Source organism: Giraffa tippelskirchi, chromosome 12 (genome assembly GCF_054371585.1).
Source record: "Giraffa tippelskirchi isolate mGirTip1 chromosome 12, T2T-mGirTip1v1.2.pri, whole genome shotgun sequence".
Classification (NCBI taxonomy): domain Eukaryota; kingdom Metazoa; phylum Chordata; class Mammalia; order Artiodactyla; family Giraffidae; genus Giraffa; species Giraffa tippelskirchi.
In genome coordinates this window covers 33666478-33690068 of record NC_137286.1, presented here as the reverse complement: position 1 = coordinate 33690068, position 23591 = coordinate 33666478, and the positions used below count along the sequence as shown (strand labels likewise).

Here is a 23591-nt window from a genome sequence, read left to right as displayed (position 1 = left end):
GTCATTCATTGGGAGCTGGGTCTTCTGCAGGAGCCACCAGCAAGGCCGAGGTCAAGTCCAGACTCTGCAAATCACTAGGCATGTTGCCCTGGGTGGGTGAGCTCTGGCTCTGCTCCCACCGCCCTCTGCCCGGTGAACACACATGCTCTGACCTCACAGTGTCATGAGCACTAAGTGAAACAGAGCCCCAGGAGGGACCTGGCCGAGAGCGAGTGCTCAGGGGACTCCGGCTGATTCTCAAGCAGAATTAGGGGGGCAGTCAGACTCCAGATCCAGATGTCTCCAAGGTTCCGGGGCTAAATTCCTCAGACCACCAGACCTTTGAGAAGAGGCAGGGGATGTGCAGGTCCTTGTAGCACTGGGCATGCCCATCTCTGTGCACCCAAGGCCCTTGTTTGCTCACTGGTGGCTCCAGGGGGGTGAGCAGTGTGAGTCCTGGGAGATCAGGGGTGGGTCTACACCATCAGTGTTCCTGGGGCTCCAGATCAGAAAAGATGAGTCGGCCTTGGAGAAGTGAGTTCCCTGTCTCTGGAAGTAAGAGAACAAAAGTAAACTCCCATCAGGAAGCTGGACAAGGAATTTCTACTTTAGGTGTGTCTCTGAAGACCAGGCAAGGGAGTGATGGGGAAGTGGTGGGGAGGAGAGTCCTCTGGCCATTCTTGGTGGATTCTCCACAATTTCTGGGAAGGAAGGACTTGAGGGTTGTCTTGAAGCTGTGTTTGTGAAATAAACTCACTTTTCCCTAGTTAGTTAGTTAGTTAGTGTTGATTGCTCAGTTGTGTCTGGCTCTTTGTGACTCTGTGAACTGTAGCCTGCCAGGCTCCTCTGTCCATGGGATTCTCCAGGCAAGAATCCTGGAGTGGGTAGCCATGCCCTTCTCCAGGGGATCTCCCCAACTCAGGGATTGAATCCGGGTCTCCTGCATTGCAGGCAGATTCTTTCCCGTCTGAACTACCAGGGAGGTTCTATTTGTTTGGCATGGGGCTTCCCAGGACTGCAGGTGAGGGTCAGTGGCTTCGGAAATCATGTGCTTCTCAGAGTGGCCACGAGGGGGCAGGCCAGAATGCATTTTTGCTGCTCTAGCTGGGGTCGCACAGAGTCGGACACGACTGAAGCGACTTAGCAGCAGCAGCAGCTCCAAGCAGGAGGATGGGGCCAGAACCTGATCTAAGATCTGGGGGGCAGGAAGAGGGGTGCAGAACTGGACAGCGGTGAGGTGGGTGGAGAAATTTCCTCCCAATGGATCACAAGCCTGACTTTGTTTGGTGAGGAGGGGGAGATGGGGCAGCGTAAGAAGTTTTCCTTTGAACAGTAAGTCCAGCTACTGGGAAAAAAAAATGCAGAATTTGATGAAAACAGTTGTAGCAAGTGTCTAGGAAGCCTTCCAGCTTGGCATTAGAGACAGATTCCTCCTGTGAGGCAAGGAGAATGTAAGCATATGGGTGCTGGGAGGAGCACAGGAGGAGGGGAGGCAGGAGGGCAGTGCTGACCCCAGATGGTCAGGGGCAGCTTCAGGCACTGGGGCGAGCTGTGGGCTATAGCCCGTCCTGGGTCCCTCACATCATCCCCTGAAAGGGCAGACCATGGTGCAGGCTTTCCAGTATCCTGGGCTTACACACCTCTCCTTGGGGCCTTTTCTCGGGGGGGAGGGAGGGAGCAGGCCTGTGTGTGATGAGTGTGTGAATTTCAGAGCTCCTGGCCTTTTCCCAGGTCAGCTGCTCCCCTGGGCTCTGCAGGGGCTTAGCACGGGCTTAGCACAGGCACAGCTGTGGGGAAGCACAAGGACTTCCATCTGCCCTCACGGTGGGGCCTGGGGTCCTCTCTGGGCCAGGAGAGGGGGTGAGGGTCACACTTGTGACACATCATTGGTACGTCCCTGGGGGTGCAGGGCAGACAAGGCCAGGACTCCCTTGGGCTGCAGGTACAGGGGAGGGACTGGAGAGTTCACACACGTCCCAGGATGGCAAAGAGGAGATCCTGCCCGTTCCCACCTCCTGCCTGCTGGACTATTTTGGAGCCTGGAGGGAGAGGGACAGTATCTTGCAGTCCTGAGGGGGGTGGCTCCTAGGGGGGAGGGAATGCCCACCTGGGAAGGTGATGGCTAGGTTTCTAGGCTTGCACACATCAGCTTGCTAGGTGCCTATCTAGATCTCAGTTTTCCCTTCTGTGCCATAGGGCTCACTTATTCATTTACTCATTGCACATTTATCTAGTGTTGAGCTAAGGGCACAGGCTTTGCCATCCCACACCCCTGGGTTTGAGTCTTTGTCACTTACTTGCTGGACAATTTATGTGATGATCCGTGCCTCAGTTTCCTTATCTGTGTGTGCGTGCTCAGTGGCTTCAGTCGTGTCTCTTTGTGACCCCATGGACTATAGCCTGCCAGGCTTCTCTGTCCATGGGATTCTCCAGGCCAGAAGACTGGAGCGGGTTGCCGTTCCCTTCTTCAGGGGATCTTCCCAACCCAGGAATCAAACCTGAGTCTCCTGCATGTCAGGCAGATTCTTTACTGCTGAGCCACCAGGGAAGCCCTTCCTTATCTGTAAAAAGGGGTAAATAATATAATGTGCCCCATAAGATTGTTGATAAATTATTACACAGTGAGGAAAATAGAAACTGGATGTTGTCCTTCGGTAGCTCTCAGTATAAACACACCTAGAATACTCACACGTGAGCTTACAAATACACAACGACGCACATACTTGCGTGCCCTGAAGTTTGTGCACAAAAGAAGCAACATTCTATTTATTTATTCTATTTATTTTAAAAAATATTTATTTGGCTGTGTCGAGTTTTAGCTGCAGCATGTGGGATCTTTGTTTCGTCAGGCAGGATCTTTTGTTGTGGCACCGAGGGTTTAGTTGTGGAGTCCCGGGCGCAGTTGCCTGGTGGCCTATGGGATCTTAGTTCCTTAACCAGGGATCAAACCCGTGTCCCCTGCATTGGAAGGCGGGTTCTTAACCACTGGGCCACCCAGGTAAGTACCACGAAGGAGCACATTTCCAAGTTTCAGGTAGAGGCAGGTGCCCAGCTTCAGGCCTGAGGGCCACGGTAGGTTAGCTGTTCAGCTGTCTGGGATGCGGTTAGCGCTCATGCCATGCGTGTGCACACACTTGCACGTGTATGAAGTCTCTGATTTCCCCCTCCTTCGGTCCCTGAGATGGTGGAAAGAGGTAGGGGAGTGGCCAACTTCTTTCCCTCTTTCCCTCTGCTCTTGGTCTCTGTGATCCTGCGAAAAAGTCCCTAAGTGAACGGAGAACAGCACTGACTTCGTGGACTCTAAAGACCAAGGTGCCCGTCCTGTCTCACCAGCTTTCCTGGGGAAGCCATCTTCCCTCTCTGAGCGTCTGTCTCTCCATCTCTTAAAATTTAATTATTTCACTTGTGAGGCTGTGCATTCCCTGAGACTGGTGGTGATTTGCCCACGGCACACTGTAAGCCCCTTCCTGCCTCAGGACCTTTGCACATATTGGTCCCTCTGCCCAGAACTCTTTTTTTTCCTCTTCCCTTCCTATTTAATTCTGTCTCCTGGGAGAAACCTGCATTGATCGACCCACCTAAAGTCATCATCCTTATTTGTCTCTTTATAGTACATTTGCTTCTTCTTCATAACGCTCATTACGACTTGTAATTGGTTATTTACTTGTGTCTCCTTTTTTAAGTGTCTGTCTCTTCACTAGATCATAAACTCTATAAGAACAGAAATAACCATGCTAATCTTGTTCACAGCCATGTCTCCACTAGCCAGCACAGCCCCTAGTGCATATTCAATCAATATGATATAAATTCCTTTTTTGGAACAGAAAATCTATACATATGATACAAAATTCTAAAGCTACAAAAGGATAAAATCTCTCTCAAACACATGGTGTCTGGACATCTGTTACTTTGTTTAGAGAAGAGGCTTACTTTTTCTTGAACATCCTTGCAGGATCTTCTCCCCATGTCTTAGTATACTGTTTTAAAACAAATGGTAACAAAAGTAGATATTTTGTTCTGGAGAATCTTCCATACCATGCATATTATTTTTGTATGGATCTATGGTAATTTATTTGGGCTTCCCAGGTGGCACTGTTGGTAAAGAACCTGTCTGTTAATGCAGGAGTCATAAGAGATTCGGGTTTGATCCCTGGGTCAGGAAGTTCCCCTGGAGGAGGGCATGGCAACCCACTCCAGTATTCTTGCCTGGAGAATCCCAGGGACAGAGGAGCCTGGTGGGCTACAGTCTATAAGGTTGCAAAGAGTTGAATACGACTGAAGTGACTTAGCACACACACATCATAATTTATTTAGTCATTTCCAGATTATTAGAATTAGTGGAATACTGCAACAAAAATATTGAATATATTATTGTCATTTGTGTAAACTTAACTGAAGGATGAATTTCTAGAAGTGAGATTGCTGGATCAAAGAATATATACTTTCAAAATTTTGATGAATACTAATAAATTCATTTTTTTAGCAGTTTACTTTTTAAGTTAAATTCACTTTCACCAAAATGAATATGAGTGCCTGATTTCAACACCATGTATTAATATTTTACCTTTGCAAATCTGATTGGTAAAAAAATTATATATAATTTATATTTATTTTCTGATAAGTGAGGCCAAGGATCTCTCTCTCTCTTTTTTTCTATTGAGGTATAGTCAATGTACACTAATTTATAAGCATCTCTTTATAGTTTAAAATTTATTTGTACTTTCCTCTTCTATTAATCATGTTTTTGTCCATTTTTTACTGGATTTTTGTTTGGTTGGACCTCTTTGCATACTAAGGACACTATTCTCTTTTCTGTATGTCATGCAGCATTCCAGCAGGAAACATACGGAATTCTCAAGTTAGGTTAATTTGTGTGCTGTACTCAGTCGCTTCAGTCGTGTCCAACTCTTTGCAACCCTATGGACCATAGCCCGCTAGGCTCCTCTGTCCATAGGATTCTCCAGGCAAGAATACTGGAGTGGGTTGCCATGCTCCCCTCCAGGGGATTTTCCTGATCCAGAGATCCAACTGATGTCTTCTGCATTGGCAGGCAGGTTCTTTATCACTAGCACCACCTGGGAAGCCCTAGGTTAACTTGGGGAAGGGTTAATAAGGGATTGTTTACAAGGGTGTAGGCAGGGAATGGGGCTTCTCTGGTGGCTCAGGTGGTAAAAAAATCTGCCTGCAATGCAGGAGATATGGGTTTGATACCTGGGTTGGGAAGATCTCTTGCAGGAGGGCATGGCAACCCACTCCAGTATTCTTGCCTGAAGAACTCCATGGACAGAGGAGCCTGGCGGGCTACAGTCCACAGGGTCACACAGAGTGGGACATGTCTGAGCACCTTTTTTCTCACACACTCAGACAGGGAATGGTGGGAGTTCTCCAGGTAGTTCAGTAGCCTGAAGGATACCTCTAGAGGGACCTGTTACTGGAGCCCCAGGGAAAGAGCTGTTGGAGAGGGGTGGCTGAGAGTACATGTTCTCCATCTCCCATTAGAGATTCTATTCCAGGAACCCAATTAGAAACCAGAGGGGAAGGGAGCCTGTGACCCAGGCTGCTGCAGATCAGCTTCACAAGACAAAGAGCAGGGTAGAGAAGAGAGAGAGGGGATCTGGAGAGACGAAATGGGAGAGAGCCAGCACGCATTTGTTGTATGTCTTTCGACTTTGTTCATGATTCTTTAAAATGTAGAAATGATTTACTTTTTATGTAGTAGGATCAATCTTTCCTTGTAAAGCTTTTAAACTTGTGTCAAATTTAGAAATACTTTTCTCACTCCCCGTTTATTAAAAAAGAAATCAATTCCATGTTTCCTTCTGGCCTTTTATGGTTTTTATTATCAGCATTTAATTTTGATCCACTTGAATTTATTTTGGTGTTAGAAGGGGGTTGCTGCTGCTGCTGCTGCTAAGTCGCTTCAGTCGTGTCCGACTCTGTGTGACCCCATAGACGGCAGCCCACCAGGCTCCGCCGTCCCTGGGATTCTCCAGGCAAGAATACTGGAGTGGGTTGCCATTGCCTTCTCCAATGCATGAAAGGGAAAAGTGAAAGTGAAGTCGCTCAGTCATGTCTGACTCTTAGCGACCCCATGGACTGTAGCCTACCAGGCTCCACCGTCCCTGGGATTCTCCAGGCAAGAGTACTGGAGTGGGGTGCCATTGCCTTCTCCGTTAGAAAGGAGGGAGGTATCCAATTATGCAATAATGAATCTTTTCCCCATTGGTTTGAAATCAATGGGAAAATTTAGTAAAAACTTGCTTTTTAGTAAAAACTTGTATGAATGAATGACTGAACTGGTAGCATTTCTGGGCACAAAAACTCACTCCTGTATAATTTGTTACTTAGCACTAGGCCCTGTTGTTATCTCTGGGCCCCGCTGGGATTCATGTCATACCCTGAGTATTCTCTGACCCTCCAAAGTGGACATGGTGTGGGTCTGCAGTAAGATGGAGTTTCTGGGGGAGTGGCCCAGCCAGGAGTAGCAGTGGGCTGGTGGGGAGTGGGGTGAGGGTGGACATGCGATTCAAAGCTAGCCCTGTGGGTGTATAAGGCTGCACACATGGGGGCACCCTCTCTCTCGGGCTGCGTGCACATGGGCAAGCACGATCCTAGCGTGCCAGGTGTATACATGTGCCTGAGTTTGCCAGGTGTGCGTTCAGGTGCAACAGCACGCCAGCCAGGTATGTGCATGCTTGCAGCCAGGCGTGTGTTTGCAGGTGTGCCCCCAGGGCCACGAGAGTTGCTTGTTCGCGTGCTTGAGAGTCCTTCCTGCCGTGGGAATTGAGGAATCTCTCAGGCCCCAGGTTAGCACATCCTCGGAGGTGGGGGTGGATGTGAGGAGGTGGCCAGTGGGGTAATCAGGCAGATTTGCAAAATGTGTTTCTGCTCCTCCCCCTTGCTGGCAATGGTCACACCCGAGAGCATGGAAACCTGGACTGGATGATGCTGCCTGCCTGGACAGGCAGAGCCAAGACCCTGCCCAGAGCTTTGGTGGGTCGTGGTGTCGGAAAGGAGTAGTGGAGCAAGATGCAGATCAGACGCAGCTGTGCACTGGGCTGCAGCACCCACCCCGCAGCCAGGCCAGGAGGGCCCAGCTCTGCGGACAGTCCCACCCAGTCCACTGCCTCCCCTGGCTGCCACATGGGGACACTGAGGCCCGGACAGGGTGCGTCTTGTCCAGAGCCTCTGGGCAGCAGCCCATCAGGTGTGAACCCTTTGAGACATCCTGCGGGGTGTGGTCAGGCACAGTGGAAGAGTCCCCCTCCCCTCACATCAGAGGGCTCCTAGTCTGAGGGTGGGGGCACTGGACCTGCCTGGAGTGAGGGTGATTGTGCATGAGGGAGAAAGTTGGGGGTGTAGGTGAAGATGCTGCTACATCAGTGAAACCCTGAGGACCAGAAGGGCTTTTCCATGGAGAACATCCGTGGCCCCCCCAGCAGTGTGCCCTGTGCTCTCCGGGGGGATTTCTGCAGTCCTGACCTCATCTCTGTCTGCAATATAAGAGTTTTGGCTGAGCCCTGAGCTGGAGGCTTCTCTTTCTTCCGTCTTTCCTGGCTCAGCCCCTGGGCCCTGACCATCCCTTGGCTGGCTTCTTGTGTTCAGTCACTCAATCAGTTGGTCAACACTTAACCAATCAAGACTGCCCTAGCCAGGCCACACTGCAGCCACAGAGATGAGTGAGAACAGGGCCCTGGACTCCTGCAGGAGGACTCAGCCCAGCCCCTGGGGAGGGGGTCAGGAATGCCTCAGAAAGGGGGTGGGGGTGGCCAGTCCAGGTGCAGGAACAGAATGTACTGAGAATGAGAGGGCTGGAGTACACAGGTGCCCCCCCCTCCTTGAGCAGCATGGGGGGTCTCCAGCCCTCCCTGGGGCAGACATCAAGGGGGCGGAGGCCAGCCCCACTGGGAGGTGAGTTTCCTTCCGGCAGGCAGCTCCTTCTCACGCAATGGGCCGGAATGTGTTGGGGGCCCATTGTTCCCTGGCACGCCAGCACCCCCAGCCCTCCCCAGCTGCTGGGTGGGGGGAGCAGTGGAAGGAAGTAGGCTGAGCCCAGGCCCTGGCAAGACCTCAGTGAGAGGGTGCGGGGTCCCAGGAATGCTGGCTCACACATATGGGCCTGGGATACGCATAGCTCTTAAGCCACATCAATGTCCTGAGTTTAGTCCTGCTTGAGACTTTCCCAGCATTCCTGGTGTGTGTGTGCATGTGTGTATGTGTGGAGCACTGACTTAATACCTGACATGTTATATACTCCATCTCCTCCCCAGCCCTGTGGGGGAGGATTATCATCTCCAGTTGCAAGTTGAGAAAATATAGACCTGGGAAGGTTATGCAACTGGCCCAGGGGGTGTGAGGGAGCTGGGATTTAAGATCTCTTTCTGTGAGCCAGCCTCCTGCCTTATCCCCTTGCCCTTTCCCAGGCCTTGCTGGAGATCAGACTCTTATCATTAATTACCTGCCCAGGAGGAGTAGGAGGGTGCAGAGGCGAAGGGTTGGCCTGGGGAAGCATATTGAGTATCACCATGTTGTCCTTCTAATACTAGAAACATCGCTGGCACACAGGACCCAAAGGGAGAGTACAGGTGGCCTCAAGAGAGACCAGAGGCTGCCTCCCTCCTTAGGGCAGGGTGAGGTGCGTTGGGCAGGTGTGCTGCATGCTAGGTTGATTCAGTCATGTCCGACTCTGTGCGACCCTATGGACTGTAACCCCCCAGGCTCCTCTGTCCATGGGATTTTCCAGGCAAGAATACTGAAGTAGGTTTCCATGCCCTCCTCCAGGGGATCTTCCTGACCCAGGGATCGAACTCGCGTTTCTTATGTCTCCTGTGTTGGCAGGTGGGTTCTTTACTGCTAGCACCACGTTAGGCAGGCTACCCACTCAAAAATATCCCCTCCCCTGCACAACCTAAGAGTTGCTGCTACAGCTACACATCCTTGAATTATGGCCCCAATTTCAGGGGCATTCTGTGAATCGGGTGTTAATGTTATGGGTCAAGGGGTAACCAGAGTGCAGGGTCTTGGGGAGCAAATTTTGAGAGGGTATCATTAAGGGATGGAGAGCTCAGCTCAGGGTGGGGGAATGACCTCTGGTGGCAGCCCCCTCTCAGAGAGAGGAGCCAATGACAGGGTTAAGGTGAAGGGCTGACTCAGGGATTGACCCTTTGAACTACATAAAGTTTGCAGTACGAAAATCCAGCCCCTGGTTTCCCCTACCCAGATGGTGCGCTCACCACCCTTCTTTCAGAAGTCTGCTCCCTCCTCAGATTTCTCTTTCAGTTGGAAAATCTTTCCTTGGGAAGCAAGTTGCCTTTGGAATAAGACTAATCTGGGCAGATCTGGGGTGGGGGGTGGTTCCCAGTGACTGGGTTCATTTGCATAGGGACCAAGGGGATCCTGGGCGGAGGTCACCCTGAGGAGAAGAAGGAACCAGGAAGGACCACCCACCCCAGTGCCACAGTCCTTTTCAGAGAAGGATTGAGCTGGGCCAAAAATAAGAATAGTTATGTTTTACTAACTGGCTGTGTGTGAGCTCAGTCGTGTCCAGCTCTTTGTGACCACATGGACTGTATGTAGCCTGCCAAGCTCCTCTGTCCATGGAATTTTCCAGGCAAGAATACTGGACCGGGTAGCTATTTCCTACTCCAGTTTTATTGACTACACCACAGTTGAAAAAAAAAAAAAAGAATAGTGGTGTTTTGTTTTCTTTTCCAATTTGCCAAGAAACCCAGCCTTTTGGAGTCTCAGGGAGTACTGAGGGTGAGGACAAGACTGCTTTGCACTAAAGGTATGGGGAGGAATGGACAGGGTAGGAGAAGATGATAAACAGGGTCACTTATGTGGCTCTGCTAGCTTTTTTCTACACCACTGTCTTTCCTGGGCCTGGTTTGTAGGGTCCACCTGCCAAGGTGGCAGGTGTGCTGTGACTATTTGGACCAAAGGTAAATTCTGTTCCGAGGGGACCCAACGCTGACTGACAATGGCTGGTTCAATCAAACTCCTCTCTCAAGAACTTGAACTGAGGGGTTGTTTTTTAATTAAATTTTTAAAAAAATTTTTTTTGGCTGCACCAGGTCTTAGTTGCAGCACTCGAGACCTTTGATTTTCATTGCGGCATGAGGACTCTTTCGCTGAGTCATGTGAACTGTTAGCTGCAGCATGTGGGATCTAGTTCCCTGACCAGGGGTGGAACCTGGCCCCCCTGCGTGGACAGAGAGGACTCTTAGCCACTGGACCACCAGGGGAGTCCCATGAACTGAGTTATGTAAACGAAAGTGTTCGTTAGTGATGGATGCCTGTGATAAAAGGAGTTGAGAGTCTGAACTGGACAAGATAGAAGACTTAGCGAAATCACTTAATTTTCCCTGTGAGGCTGACGTGAAATTCCCAGCCCAGGGCTTTTCCCAGTATAGGGCTCTCCCCACCATTTCATCTTTGCCAAATTACCCCTCCCCGGTGCCCTGCACCCCGCAGTTTGCCAGATTCTCATGGGATGTTACCCATAGTCTTAAGTGCGGCTGGCAGACCAGGGGTCATTGCCAGTGGCCTGATCTTGGTTTATGGTAAGACCTCAGAGCTGGCTGAGGATGGGGGATCGGAGGCCCAGGGACGGGGAGGGACTTGCCCAAATTTACCACACCTAAAACCTGAGTTCAGGGCTCCTAATCCTCCAGCCCAGCGTTCTCTCCAACTCTCCACATGGTTCAGTGATCGTATTGCATTTCTGAGCTGCCCTGTTCTAGCCAGACAGTCCTGGCTAAGGAGGTGAGGCAGGGGAAGAGACCCAGCCCTGAGTCCCTCCCCCACCAATTCTGAGCCTTGTGTTCCTTATCTCTAAAGGGGCTGTCATGGTATCTGACTCCTGAGGTTGTTGTGAGAAAAGCCTGGGATGGTGTATGTCCAGGGCCTGCCCAGAAAGGGACAGGACAGAACTGTTTCAGTCAGCCTCCAGCCTGCTGTGGGGGGCAGAACAGGCCGTAGGGAGCAAAGTCTCCATGTCCCATTTCTCGCCCTGGCACGAAGGGAACCCTAAGTCAGCCCAGGTGAGTTAAAGATTGTCCAGGTGTGCGTGAGAAGCTCAGGCCAACTTCTGACCACAGGGAGCCAGCCAGGGCAGTGACCTAGGGTGACCGCCGCTGGGCCTTTACTGAGTCTTGGATTGGCAAAATATGGTAGTATCCGTTTGTTGCTTGTTGGGGGTCTTTACAAGGGGACAACAGAGGATGAGATGGTTGGATGGCATCACCGACTCAATGGACATGAGTTTGAGTAAACCCTGGGAGTTGGCGATGGACAGGGAGGCCTGGTGTGCTGTGGTCCATGGGGTTGCAAAGAGTCAGACACGACTGAGCGACTGAACTGAACTGAACATGTGCCACTAGGGTACCTCAGTGGAGTTTTCCAGTAGTTAGAGGTGCCAAAGAATAGGACCATGTCCCTGACAGACTGGAGCTCCCAGAGCAAGGGCCCATCTCCTTCCTCAGACGGGGCGGAGTTTCTTGAGACTCCCAGGGCTGGGCTGCACCCATTATCAGACTGGGCCTTGGAGAGCAGGCTCATTTCCCCCTCAGACTGGAGCCCCACCGGCAGGGCTGCTGTCTCCTCCCTCAGCTTGTGACGTCCAGGAACAGGTGAGCTGAGGAGTCAGAGGCTTCCTTGAGGAGTTTGCTTCGGGTTTGAGGACAGGCCGGGAAACAAGCAGAGCTCAGGGGAGGTGCTTCTTCCCTCCAGGACTTTAACACAGAATCTGGCTGATATTGTTCTTTTTTTTTTTTTTTTAATTAATTAATGTATTTATTTGTGGCTGTGCTGGGCCTTCACTTACGCGTGCAGGCTTTCTCTGGTTGCGGCGAGTGGGGGCCACTCTGTAGTTGCAGGGCATGGGCTCCTGACTGTGGTGGCTTCTCTCGTGGCGGAGCATGGGCTCTAGGCTCAAGGGCTTCAGAGTTGTGGTGCACAGGCTTATTGCCCAGCAGCATGTGAGATCTTCCCACACCAGGGGTCAAACCCGTGTCCCCTGCATTGGCAGGCAGATTCTTTACCATGGGACCACCAGGGAAGTCCTGATTTCACTCTTATATTATTTTCTTCAAAACCGCAGACAGCCGTGATTATTTCCAGAAGGTTGGGGCAATTCCGCCACTGGATGAACACTTTGGAAACGAGGCTTGGCTTGTTTTCATCTCATCTCAGAGAACTGCAATTTGTAGGACATGTAAGGCTGAATCTTGATTAGAAACAAAGAAGGCAAAAACAAACTGAAGGGACGCTTCAGCAAGAGTGCAGATGGCGTGTATTAAGTAGTAGTGGTCCTGTTGGCCAAAGGTGGCATTGCAGCTCAGCCCTACTAATCCTTGTGGTTATTGCTCAGAAGCGGTAGGAAGTGAGGTCCAGCAGCCAAGTATATGGGCTAGTTGGAAAGGGGTGCTGGCAGGATCAAACCTCTGTAAAGTCACTCCTAGGACCTCGACACCTGGGGGCTGGTCACCATCTGAGCCATCTTTTTACTAAATTTTCAGTTTGAACTGTTAGTGGCTATTTTTCCTACGGAACACATCTCTAATACAGGAATAAGAGGCAATAGGGAAAGAGGATTCACTCTGCAGAACTCACTCGACTGCCCATGTGGATGAGGCTATTTCAGGATAGCTGTGTGGGCACAGCCATTCTTTCTGTGTCATTCTCTCCTACCTCCTTCTAGGACCCTCCCTGAGAATTCTTCCATCATTTTCCTTCCTTCATCCCCAACCTGCCAAGGGGATGGGTACTCCAGAGTCACACTGTACCCAGTTGATCTCTCCAGCATAAAGATGTGTCCTTGGAAAAAGCCTTGGGCTGAAGGGGCAATAAGGAGGCAGGTGGTCAGTTCAGGTGTGTGTGGGAAGCGATGAAGACCAAATCTCAGCATCCTCAAGTTCTGTTTTTCTGTATCCATTTTTTTTTTTCAGTGTGAAGGGCCTTGCTCATACATATGAAACATAATGAACAGGAAATTCCCTGATGGCCCAGGGGCTAAGACTCCAAACTTCCAACGCAGGGCCCCAGGGTTCCATCCTTGGCCAGGGAACTAGATCTGGAATGCCACAACTAAAGATCTTGCATGCCAAAATTAAGACCTGGTGCAGCCAGATAAATAAACATTTAAAACAAAAAACATAGTGCACAGGTCTCTCATTTTGTGAAGACCAAAGCAAACTTAGTATGCACTTAGAATAAAGTGCTCTTATAAGATTGAACTAATTCAGCTCTCTGCCTCCATTTTGCAGGTGGAAACACTGGTTGTGAAATTAGGGAGCATCAGATGGGAAGAGAGGCCTCTGGAACCATGGACGTGAACATGGTGAGTGTGCCACCTCGGGGGCCACGTGAAGATAGGGGACAGCCTGGGCCTTTGTTTCCTAATGTTTTTGCAATATTTTTGTTGGATTACTTGCCTTTTGTGTTCTTAACTGATAGGCCATTTTTGGAACAGTTTTAGGATACAGAAAAATGAGCAGAAAGTACTGACAGTGCCCTTGTACCTGCCTTCCCTGCTCCAAGTTTCCCCTGTAACTAATATCTTGCATTACTTGCAATAATCATAATTATTTTACAATTAATGAATCAGTATTGATACATTTTTAGTAACTAAAATCCATAGTTTACAACAGGGTTAACTCTTGTTTTACATTCTGTGGGTCAAGACAAATGCCGTGTACCCACCATTATGGCATTGACAGAATCGTTTCACTGCCCTAAAACCACTCTGTGCTCCTCCTGTTCATCTCCCCCTCCTCAGGGTTACCTCCTTATCCTTGAACTTGTGGCAACCACTAATCTGCTACTGTCTCCATTGTTTTACCTTTTTCAGAATGTCATATAGTTGGATTCATAAAAATGGTAACCTTTTCAGATTGGCTTCTTTCAATTAGCAATATGCGTTTAAAGTTCCTCCGTGTCTTTTCATGGCTTTGATGCTTGTTTCTTTTTATTGAACACAATATTTTATTGTGTTTTACTTGCCTTTAAAAATTGTAGTAAAATATGCATAACAAAATTTACCATTTTAACTATTTGTGCGTCCATCAGCGGCATTAAGTATATTCATGATGCTGTGCAACTATCACTACTACTCATTTCTAGAATTTTTCATCATCCCAAACAGAAACTCTGCAGTTGTTAAACAGTAACTCTCCATTCTTCCCTTCCCAACCCCTTCCCCAGCCCTTAGTGACCTCTAAAATTCTTTCTCTATAAATTTGCCTAATCTAGATACCTCATGTAAGTGGAATCATATAATATGTGTCCTTTTGTACCAGGCTTATTTCATTTAGCATAATATTTTCAAAGTTTACACAGATTGTAGAATGACATTCTTTTTCATGGCTGAATAGTATTCCACTGCATGTTGATGCCACATTTTATTTATCTGTACACCTGTTGTTGGACACTTGGGTTGTTTCCACCTTTTAACTATTGAGAATAATGCTGCTCTGGACATTCCTATGCAAGTTTTTATTTAAACACCTGTTTTCAGTTCTTTTATATAAATACCTTAGACTTGTTGGGTCACATGGTAATTATATGCTTAACTTTTTGAGGAACTGCCAAACCAGTTTCCACAGGGATTATATTGTTTTATATTCATCCTTGTAATGCACAAGGGTTACAGTTTTTCCAGGTCCCCACCAACATGTTAATGTCCATTTTTAAAATTATAATGTACTTGACATAACATTATTATAGTGTCAGGTATAAAACATAATGATTCAATATTTATATATATTGCAAAATGATCACCACACAAATCTAGTTAACATAAATCACCGTACATAGTTACAATTTTTTTCTTGTGATGATTACTTTTAAGATTTACTCTCTTAGCATCTTTCAAATATTCAAAATATTATTGTTAACTACAGTTACCATACTATACATTACATCCCTATTACTTACTTTATAGCTGGAAGTTTGTACTTTTTAAGATCCTTCACCCACTATGAAACACTTGTCCCCACCGCTACCTCTGGCTGTGACCAGTTTGTTCCCTAGACACGTGAGCTTGTTTTTTTGCTTGTTTGGGGTATTGGGACTTTTTGTTATTTTTAGATTTCTCGTATAAGTGAGTTCATATGTTATTTGGCTTTCTCTGTCTGAATTATTTCATTTAGCATAATGCCCTCAAGATTGATTCATAGTGTTGCAATTTTTAATTATATAATATACAAATAATTAATATATATAATGTTTATAATTACAGATTCATGGGGCTGGATGATCCCCTGGAGGAAGTCGTGGCAACTCACTCCAGTATTATTGCCTGGAGAATCCCATGGACAGAGGAACCTGGCATGTTATGGTCCATGGGGTCACAAAGAGTCAGACATGACTCAAACAACTTAGCATACACCTCTTATTCTGTCAGTAGCCTTCTTCATTTTGTTGATGGTTTTCTTTACCGTGCAGAAGGTTTTTAGTTTGGTGTAGTCCTGTTTGTTTATTTTTGCTTTTGTTGCCATTGCCTTTGGTTTCAAACCCCAAAAATCACCACCAGACTAATATCAAGGAGCTTACCACTTATGTTTCCTTCTAGCTTTATGGTTTCAGGTCTTATGGATATATCTTTGATCCCTTTTGAATTAATTTTTGTGTGTGGTGTGAGATAGCAATCCAGTTTCATTCATTTGCATTTGACTGTTTTGTTTTCCCAACACTGGTTGTTGAAGAGACCACTCTTTCCCCATTGGATGTTTTCGACTCCTTTGTCATAAGTTGATTGACTATATATGCATAGATTTATTTCTGGGCTCTCTATTCTGTTCTGTTGTGTCTGTTTTTAGGCCAATACCATACTGTTTCAATGACTATACCTTTGTAATACAGTTTGAAATCAGAGAACATGATGTGTCCAACCGTATTTTTTCTTCTCAAAGTTGCTTTGGTTATTTGGGATCTTTTTTATGCTTGTATGCTAATTTTAGGATTGTTTGTTATTTATCTGTTTAAAAGGCCATTGGAATTCTGATAGGGATTGTCTTGAATCTGTAGATTGCTTGGGAAAGTATGGACATTTTAGAATATTAATTCTTCAATCCATTAGCACAGAACGTCTTTCCATTTATTTGTTTCTTCTTCCGTTTCTTTCACCAGTGTCTTATTGTTTTCAGTGTGCTTGTATGCATGCTTGGTTGCTCAGTCGTGTCTGATTCTTTGCAACCCCATGGACTGTAGCCCAGCAGGCTCCTATCCATGGGATTTTTCAGGCAAGAATACTGGAGTGGCTTGTCATTTCCTTCCTGGGGTATCTTCCCAACCCAGGGATCAAACTCGTGTCTCCTGTGTCTCCTGCATTGCAGGTGGATTCTTTACCTGCTGAGCCATTGGGAAGAAGTCTGGTTTTCAGCAGGCTTCTTTTACCTCCTTAATTAAATTTATCTGTAGATATTTTATTCTTTTTGAAGCAATTGTGAGTGGGATTGCTTTCTTAATTTCTCTTTCTGATAGTTCATTGTCAATGTATAGAAATGCCACCGATATTTGTATATTGATTTTGAATTCTGAAACTTTACTGAATTTGTTTATAATTTCTAGTAATTTTTTAGTGGAGTCTTTAGGGTTTTCTATATATAATATCATGTCATCTGCAAATAGGACAGTTTTACTTCTTCCTTTCCAATTTGGGTGCTTTTTAATTTATTTTTCTTGTCTAAATGCTCTGGGTAGGACTTCCAATACTATGGTGAATAAAAGTAGTGAGAGTGGGCATCCTTGTCTTGTTCATGATCTTAGAGGAAAGCTTTTAGCTTTCACCACTGAGTATGATGTTAACTGTGAGCTTATCATATATGGCCTTTATCATGTGAGGTACATTCTCTCTATATCTACTTTGCTGAGTTTTTTAAATATCAAAAATGGATGTTGAATTTTATCAAATGCTTTTCTACATCTATTGAGGTGATCCTATGATCACAGTTTAGTTTGTTTTTTTTTCTCCACACTGCACAGCTTGCACAATCTTAGTTCCCTGACCAGTGATCAAACCCAGGCCCCGTGTAGTGTAAGCATGGAGTCCTAACTAGTGGATTGCCAGGGGATTCTCAAATAACAGTTTAGTTTTTAATTTTTATTATAGCCATTCCAGTAGGTATAAAATGGTACCTCATTGTGTTTTTGGTTTGCATTTTCCTAATAACTGACTTCCCTGGTGGCTCATACGGTAAAGCGTCTGCCTCCAATGCGAGAGACCCGGGTTCAATCCCTGGGTCGGGAAGATCTCCTGGAGAAGGAAATGGCAACCCACTCCAGTATTCTTGCCTGGAAAATCCCATGGACAGAGGAGCCTGGCAGGCTACAGTCCATGAGGTCACAAAGAGTCAGACACAACTGAGCAACTTCACTTCACTTCACTTCAGTAACTAATAGGGCTTCCCAGGTGGCACTAGTGGTAAAGAACCCACCTGCCGATGCAGGTTAGACATAAGAGACATGGGTTGGATTCCTGGATTGAGAAGGTCCCATGGAGGAGGGCATGGCAACCTACTCCAGTATTCTTGCCTGGAAAATCCCATGGACAGAGGAGCCTGGCAGGCTGCAGTCCTTGTGGTCACACAGAATTAGACACATGCATGCAATAACTAATAATGTTGAGTATTTATTCATGTACTTGTCCCTTTTCATATCTTCTTCAGAGAACTGTCTATCCACGTCTTCTGCCCCTTTCTTCTTTTAGTTTTGTTGAGATATGATTGACGTATAGTGTTCTATAAGTTTAAGGTATACAGCATAATGATGGACTTATAAGTATCATGAAATGATTATCACAGTAAGTTTACTGAACATCTATCATCTTGTATAGATACAAAATCAAAGAAATAGAAAAAAAATTATTTCTTGTGATGAGAACTCTTAGGATTTACTCTCAACAATTTCATATATAATGTACAGTAGTGTTAATTAATCACATTATACATCACATTTCTAGTACTTATTTATTTATCTTATAACTGGAAATTTGTGCCTTTTGACTACCTTCATTCAAATTCTCCCTCCCCCAGTGTAACCACAAATCTAATCTCTTTTTCTATGAAGTTGTTATTTTTGAAAGTATTATTTGCCTACAATTATATGGTATATATAGCTGTTAGTTAAAAAGAAAGAAAGGAAAAGAAACAAGGGTTCCTCAATGACCCCCATCCTTCCCTTCCCTCTGCTTCAGAACGCCGGCAGCTTCTTCACTTGATGGGGAAGCGCAGCCGTGCCTGCACATGCTCGCAGCGGGCATGCTTCATGGTCAGCCCATAGGTGGGGGTTAGGTCCACTCTCACACCTGGTGGCACGCTGAACTCCAGCCGCTGCAGCAGGATGGCCAGGAAGAGGAAGACCTCCCACCTGGCCATGACCTCCCCTATGCACCGGCGCTTGCCCATGCCGAAGAGTAACACTTTTTCACTTTCGAGCTTATCAATGGCGGTGCCATCAGACGTGAGGAATCTCTCTGGCCGGAACTCAAATGGGTCCCCCCACAGCTTCCTGCAAGATGAACAGAGGAAGTGGACTCTCTGGGTTAGGGAGACCCTGCAGCGGAAAGGCCTAGTCGGGGGGCCTTCTGTGTTAGAATAGATCTATCTAATAGAGCAATGAAAGGAGAGTGGAGAAAGGAGCCAAACTGTTTTCTGACGCTTATTTCTTTACATAGCTCTCTCTAAAATCACCAGCCTTGGAAATAGTGCTTTTTAATACTATCTTGCTATTTTAAAGAAATCATTCTTTAACTAAAAGAAGTTAAAAGAGGGAACATCTGTCCGTCTCTGTCCTACTCAATATACAAGGGGAATCAACAGTCCATCCTGGTTTATGTCCAGGATGGTTTTGTAGTAATTATTGATAGCACCCTTTTTTACATTCAGAAGGGCCCTAGTTTGGATGGTAAATTATATGATCCTTCTATCTATAGACTAAAGTGGGATTATCCGAAGAAGTCCCTAAGTCATTCACAACAGAATCACTGGAGGTACTCCACCTTACCTCCTGATGTGGAACGTTGGGGTACAGAGCACCATGATCTATAACCAACTTCCTAGTCACTAAAGTTTGAGAAACATGGACCTACATTTTATCCCTTGGAGCAGGCTAACTAGCCATTAAGGCCCCATTCCTTTATTGTGTAACCAGTTCCTAGGGGGACAAACAGCTTTCCTGACTGCTGAACATCACACATTTTTCAGTGGGGGATGTGTACTCACGGGTCATGATTGACCTGCCACTGGTTTATGAAGACACAGCGCTCCTTGGGGATGAAGAAGCCATTCAGTGTTGTGTCCCTTGTTGTGCTAAGGAGGGAAGAGGGCTTTGTCAGATTCAGGGGCTGGAAAACTGAGATGTGTCTCTGGGAGGGTTTTTTTTTAACCATTAAAAAAACAGACATATAATTATTGGCATCTTTTAAAAACTGTTTTTTTGGCCCTATGCCTGTGGCATGTGGAACTTTATCTCCCCAACCAGGGATTGAGCCCACATCCCCTGCTGGAAGGGATGGAAGGCAGAATCTTAACCACTGGACCACTGAGGAAGTAAAAAAACTGACATATAGATAATCTACAATGTTGTATTAGTTTCAGATGTACAGCGAAGTGATTCAATTTTATCTGTAAAATTGAATCCCAAACTCCTAATTTTTCCTGTAAAACTGGATCACTTTGCTGAAACTAATTGAAACAAATTTGTTTGTTTCACAGTTTGCTGAAACTTTGCTAAAACAAATCACATCTGAAACTAATACAACATTGTAAATTAATATACATGTATTCTGTTTCAGATTCTTTTCCATGATAGGTTATTAGAAGATATTGAATATAGCTCCATGTGCTATATAGTATGTCCTTGTTGTTATTATCTATTTTATATATAATAGTTGTATATATGTTAATCCCAAACTCCTAATTTCTCTCTCCAGAAGCAGGGGACAAAACATGGCAAAGACTGCAGGGGTGGGAGGGCAGAACAAGCAGTCCTCACTGTAGGGGTAGTGAAAGGGACGAAGGAGGATTGTCCGAAGGTCTCCAGGATGAAGGCCCCCTTCCCCACCTCAGGAGGTTCTTGCGCCTACCTCCACCCCACTCCGTTAGCCTGCCTACCGTGGTCTCCGCACTGTATACTAGGAGGGAATATCAGGAGCAAGGAAGGGTTGAAATGGTTCTTCTCCTTTCTCAGATCCTGTTCTTCAACAAGTGTTTACTAAACTTTTACTAAACTTGTCTGTAGCCAACTGTGCCCTTGGCCATTCTCCGGAGCAGAGAAGTAGGCAGTCTTGGCCGGTCCTGGGGAGTTCCCAGTCTGGCTGAGGAGTTAGGCCTCTTCCTCTGGGAATAACTAGACCAACGTATGGGCTGAAGTAAGTGCTCACTAACTCTCTTGACATTCTTAATATCCCAGGACTTAATCCTATAGGACAAATGGCTCTAAGTCCTACAAAATATCAGAATGAAGTTATGCCAGCTGGATGAGTTGAGAAAGGCTTCTAGGGGACGGGAAGGTCGTGTCAGGATAAGATAAGATAGGATTCTGGTAGCCAGAGAAGAGCGTAGAAGGTATTCCAAGCAGAAGTTCCAGTATAAGCAAAATTGGAGGTTGGCCGGTTCATGTTCGTGAGGGGTGGTTAGGCCAGCCTGGCTGGGTTGAGCATACTTGAAGGAGGGAATGTGAGTGGAGGTGAATGAGAGCTGAGGTCAGAGTTTGGTTTTCTTCTGAGAGCTGGGTACTTTGATCATGTTTGGACTGGATGGGGGTGGAGTAGAGGACAAGATCTGGGAAGAATCTGGTGTCATGGCCAGGAAGGAGATGCCAAGGTCTGACCAGGGCCAGGGCTGAGAAGCAGGAGGGAAAAGAGGGCAAAGACTCCAGGGGTGCGAGGGCAGAAGAAGCAGGCCTCACCTGTGGGGGATGGTGAAGGGGACGAAGGAGGAGAGTCGGAAGGTCTCCAGGATGAAGGCCTCCAAATAGGGCAGCTGGGGCCTGTCGGAGAGCCGGGGCCGCCGCGCCCTGCCAATCTCTCTGTCTGCAGAGCACGGAGGACAGACAAGGCTTAGGGGCTGTCTCCCTGCTCCATGGCATCTGCATCCCCATTCATACCAGGCATCACCCTACGTGGTACTATGTAAGCTTGCAGGTCTGAGACCCAGTGACCCTCCAGTATCTTCTAGGCAAGGGTGGGCACCACAGCATACCCAGGGCTTAATAGACACATAACAGCTGTATGTAGATTGAACAGATGACCTTGGACCCCAAGGCTTCCCACCACCAGAGGGTTGGGGCACACCACATACCCAGCTCCTCCTGGATCTTTCTCTGTATCTTAGGATTTGTCACAAGGTACATAAGGCTCCAGGAGATGGCTGTTGTGATGGTGTCAAACCCTGGACAACATGGGGCATGGTGAAGAAGAAAGGAAGACAGGAATGAGAAGGCGATATTTACCAAGCACCCACCATGTATGTACTAAGCATTGTCTTTCTCTGCTTTCTTTCCCCCAAAGACCCTCACCTTGAATTTTCTAAGGGCTGAGGCAGAGTCTCCTCTGCACAGACTCGAGTAACTACTTTTAAGTTTAGCTTCTGGGATTGCAAGGGACCAGACTTATAGACCATAGAAGCCTTTATTGTTTAGATGGGGAAACTGGCCCAGAGGAGGAGAGGGACTTGGCTGGGTTTTCACCGGGAGTTGGTGGTACCTCCTGGGCTCAAACCTTGAGCCTGGGCCTGGTTTCTGTGTCCTGCACCACCTGACTGGTGGTTGATGGGTTATCTGATGGACCCCATGGCTAGGCAAGGCTGTGGGTGAGCAGCAGGCACTGAGGGATGGAGGGGCAAGGGTCTGGCTCCTACCGGCCCCGAAGAGGTCGTTGACAAGGTTGACAGTCTTCTGCTGGGAGATGAGGCGACCGCTGGCTTGGGAATTATCCTCACTGTGCTTGAACAGGGCGCCTACGATGTCCTGGATGCTGTTCTGAGGGGGCATAAGTTTAGGGGTACCCCAGCACTCCTGGCATGGAAGGCTGGAGTCCCTTGTCCCATCCCTTACGGCCCCACCTAGGCAATGAGTTGAGCTCACAGCAGGAGCTGGTCGTAGCCCCGTGTGTGTGCTGTCACTTCAGTTGTGTCCAACTCTGCGACCTTATGGACCATAGCCCGCCAGGCTCCTCTGTCCATGGGATTCTCCAGGCAAGAATACTGGAGTGGGTTGCCATGCCCTCCTCCAGGGGATCTTCGCAACCCAGGGATTGAGCCCACGTCTCTCATGTCTCCTGCATTCGCAGGTGGGTTCTTTACCACTAGCACCACCTGGGAAGCACAGTAGCAGCCCTAGGTAGGGCTTAAAGTATCATTTCATACTCCACTGACCCTTCCTCCCAGTAACCCCAGGGGTCCAATTTCACAGGAAGAGGTTGGTGTGAGTACAGGGAAGCAAAGTGACATGTGAGCTGGGAATTAGCCTCTGTCAGGGTTCAGGTTCCTGTAAAACAAAAGCCTTCTAATAACAGCACCCCGCATTGTGGGCTCTGCCAGGGCCCCATGCACGTGGTTACCTCTCTGGGGCTTTGAGCATCCCTGAGAAGGATGCTATAGGCCCGAGGAAACTGAGGCTAGAGAGGGAGAGGGACTGGCTCCAGGTCACACAGCTGGTCTGAGGTGTCCCAGAGACTTCCTGGGCCTTGGCCACATACCAGCTGTGTGGGTGCCTTGATGCTGGGGGAGTGGGGCCACACCCAGACTCTAGGGGCCCTCACACCACTTGCGCCCTGGGCTTACCTTGTCAAAATCCTGGTAGTGCTCCTGGACTGTTTTCTGCAAGAACTGCAGGAACCTCTGGTTGAAGCTCTTGAACCTTTGCAGAGCCGGGTTGGGCAGGTATTTAAGGATGGGGAAGAAGTCCACGGGATTCCCAGAGGTGGCAGACTCCACGAACTCATGGCTGTTCTCCACCAGACTGAGCATCTCCTCGCTGCTCTGGGGGAAGTGCTGCCCAAAGCACATGGCACCAATGACGTTGGCCACTGATGCCACCACGTGACCATAGGGGTCAAAGCGCCCAGGCCCTGCCATCAGCTCCTGGAACTTGCCCAGGAGGGCCTCAGCCTGGTTGCTCACATGATCCTCCAGGTAGCAGGAGGACAAAGAAGATGGGTCTGAGGCGACGGAGAATGTGTGGAGAGCATTCTGGGCCAGGCGTCGCCGGGCAGCCCACACCGGTCCAGAGTCTGGGTTGAAGGCCATGCTCTGGCCATCAGTGATCAAGGTGAAGCTGTAGAGGTCGGGCCGGCCCTTGAAATCATCACCCTGCCGCACCAGGGCCTGCCGGATGGTGTCCAGGCCGCTGAGCACCAGCACGGGTGTGCGGCCAATGCGGATCTGCAGCACGTCCCCATAGCGCTGGCTCAGCTGTGTCAGGACCACATGTGGGTTCTTCCCCAAGGTCAGCACGTGCCCGAGCAGGGGCCAGCCCCAGGGCTCTGGTGGACTCTTCAGGCCTTGAGGGACCCGAGGTCGCCATGTCCTGACCACCCAGAATACCAAGCAGAAGACGGCAGAGGCCAGGAGAAGCTCCATGGCTGAGAAGGGACTGGGCTGGGACAATGCCAT

At 47.8% G+C, this 23591-nt stretch overlaps 1 protein-coding gene and 1 long non-coding RNA gene across 2 annotated transcripts; one reads left to right on the top strand and one right to left on the bottom strand.

Moving 5' to 3' along the window:
- Positions 1–232: 232 nt before the first annotated feature.
- On the top strand, positions 233–19102 carry LOC145529314 (uncharacterized). Its single transcript, XR_014071107.1, has 4 exons — positions 233–591; positions 13245–13318; positions 14921–15013; positions 15218–19102. It is a non-coding gene; the product is annotated as an uncharacterized LOC145529314 (long non-coding RNA).
- Positions 18189–23591, bottom strand: LOC145529312 (cytochrome P450 1A2). Its single transcript, XM_081549465.1, has 6 exons — positions 22761–23591; positions 21837–21957; positions 21279–21368; positions 20887–21010; positions 19200–19286; positions 18189–18486 (listed from the first exon to the last, which is right to left on the bottom strand). Exons 1-6 carry the CDS (start codon positions 23589–23591, stop codon positions 18189–18191), a joined length of 1551 nt encoding a protein of 516 aa, XP_081405591.1.

Excerpts from the sequence above, each read along its gene's own strand:
- LOC145529312 (XM_081549465.1), bottom strand. The coding sequence starts at position 23,591 with ATGGCATTGTCCCAGCCCAGTCCCTTCTCAGCCATGGAGCTTCTCCTG. Across the intron at positions 21,011-21,278 it reads AAAGATCCAGGAGGAGCTGG|ACAGAGAGATTGGCAGGGCG; the intron begins GTATGTGGTGTG and ends CGTGCTCTGCAG. Across the intron at positions 19,287-20,886 it reads CCCTTCACCATCCCCCACAG|CACAACAAGGGACACAACAC; the intron begins GTGAGGCCTGCT and ends TTCCCTCCTTAG.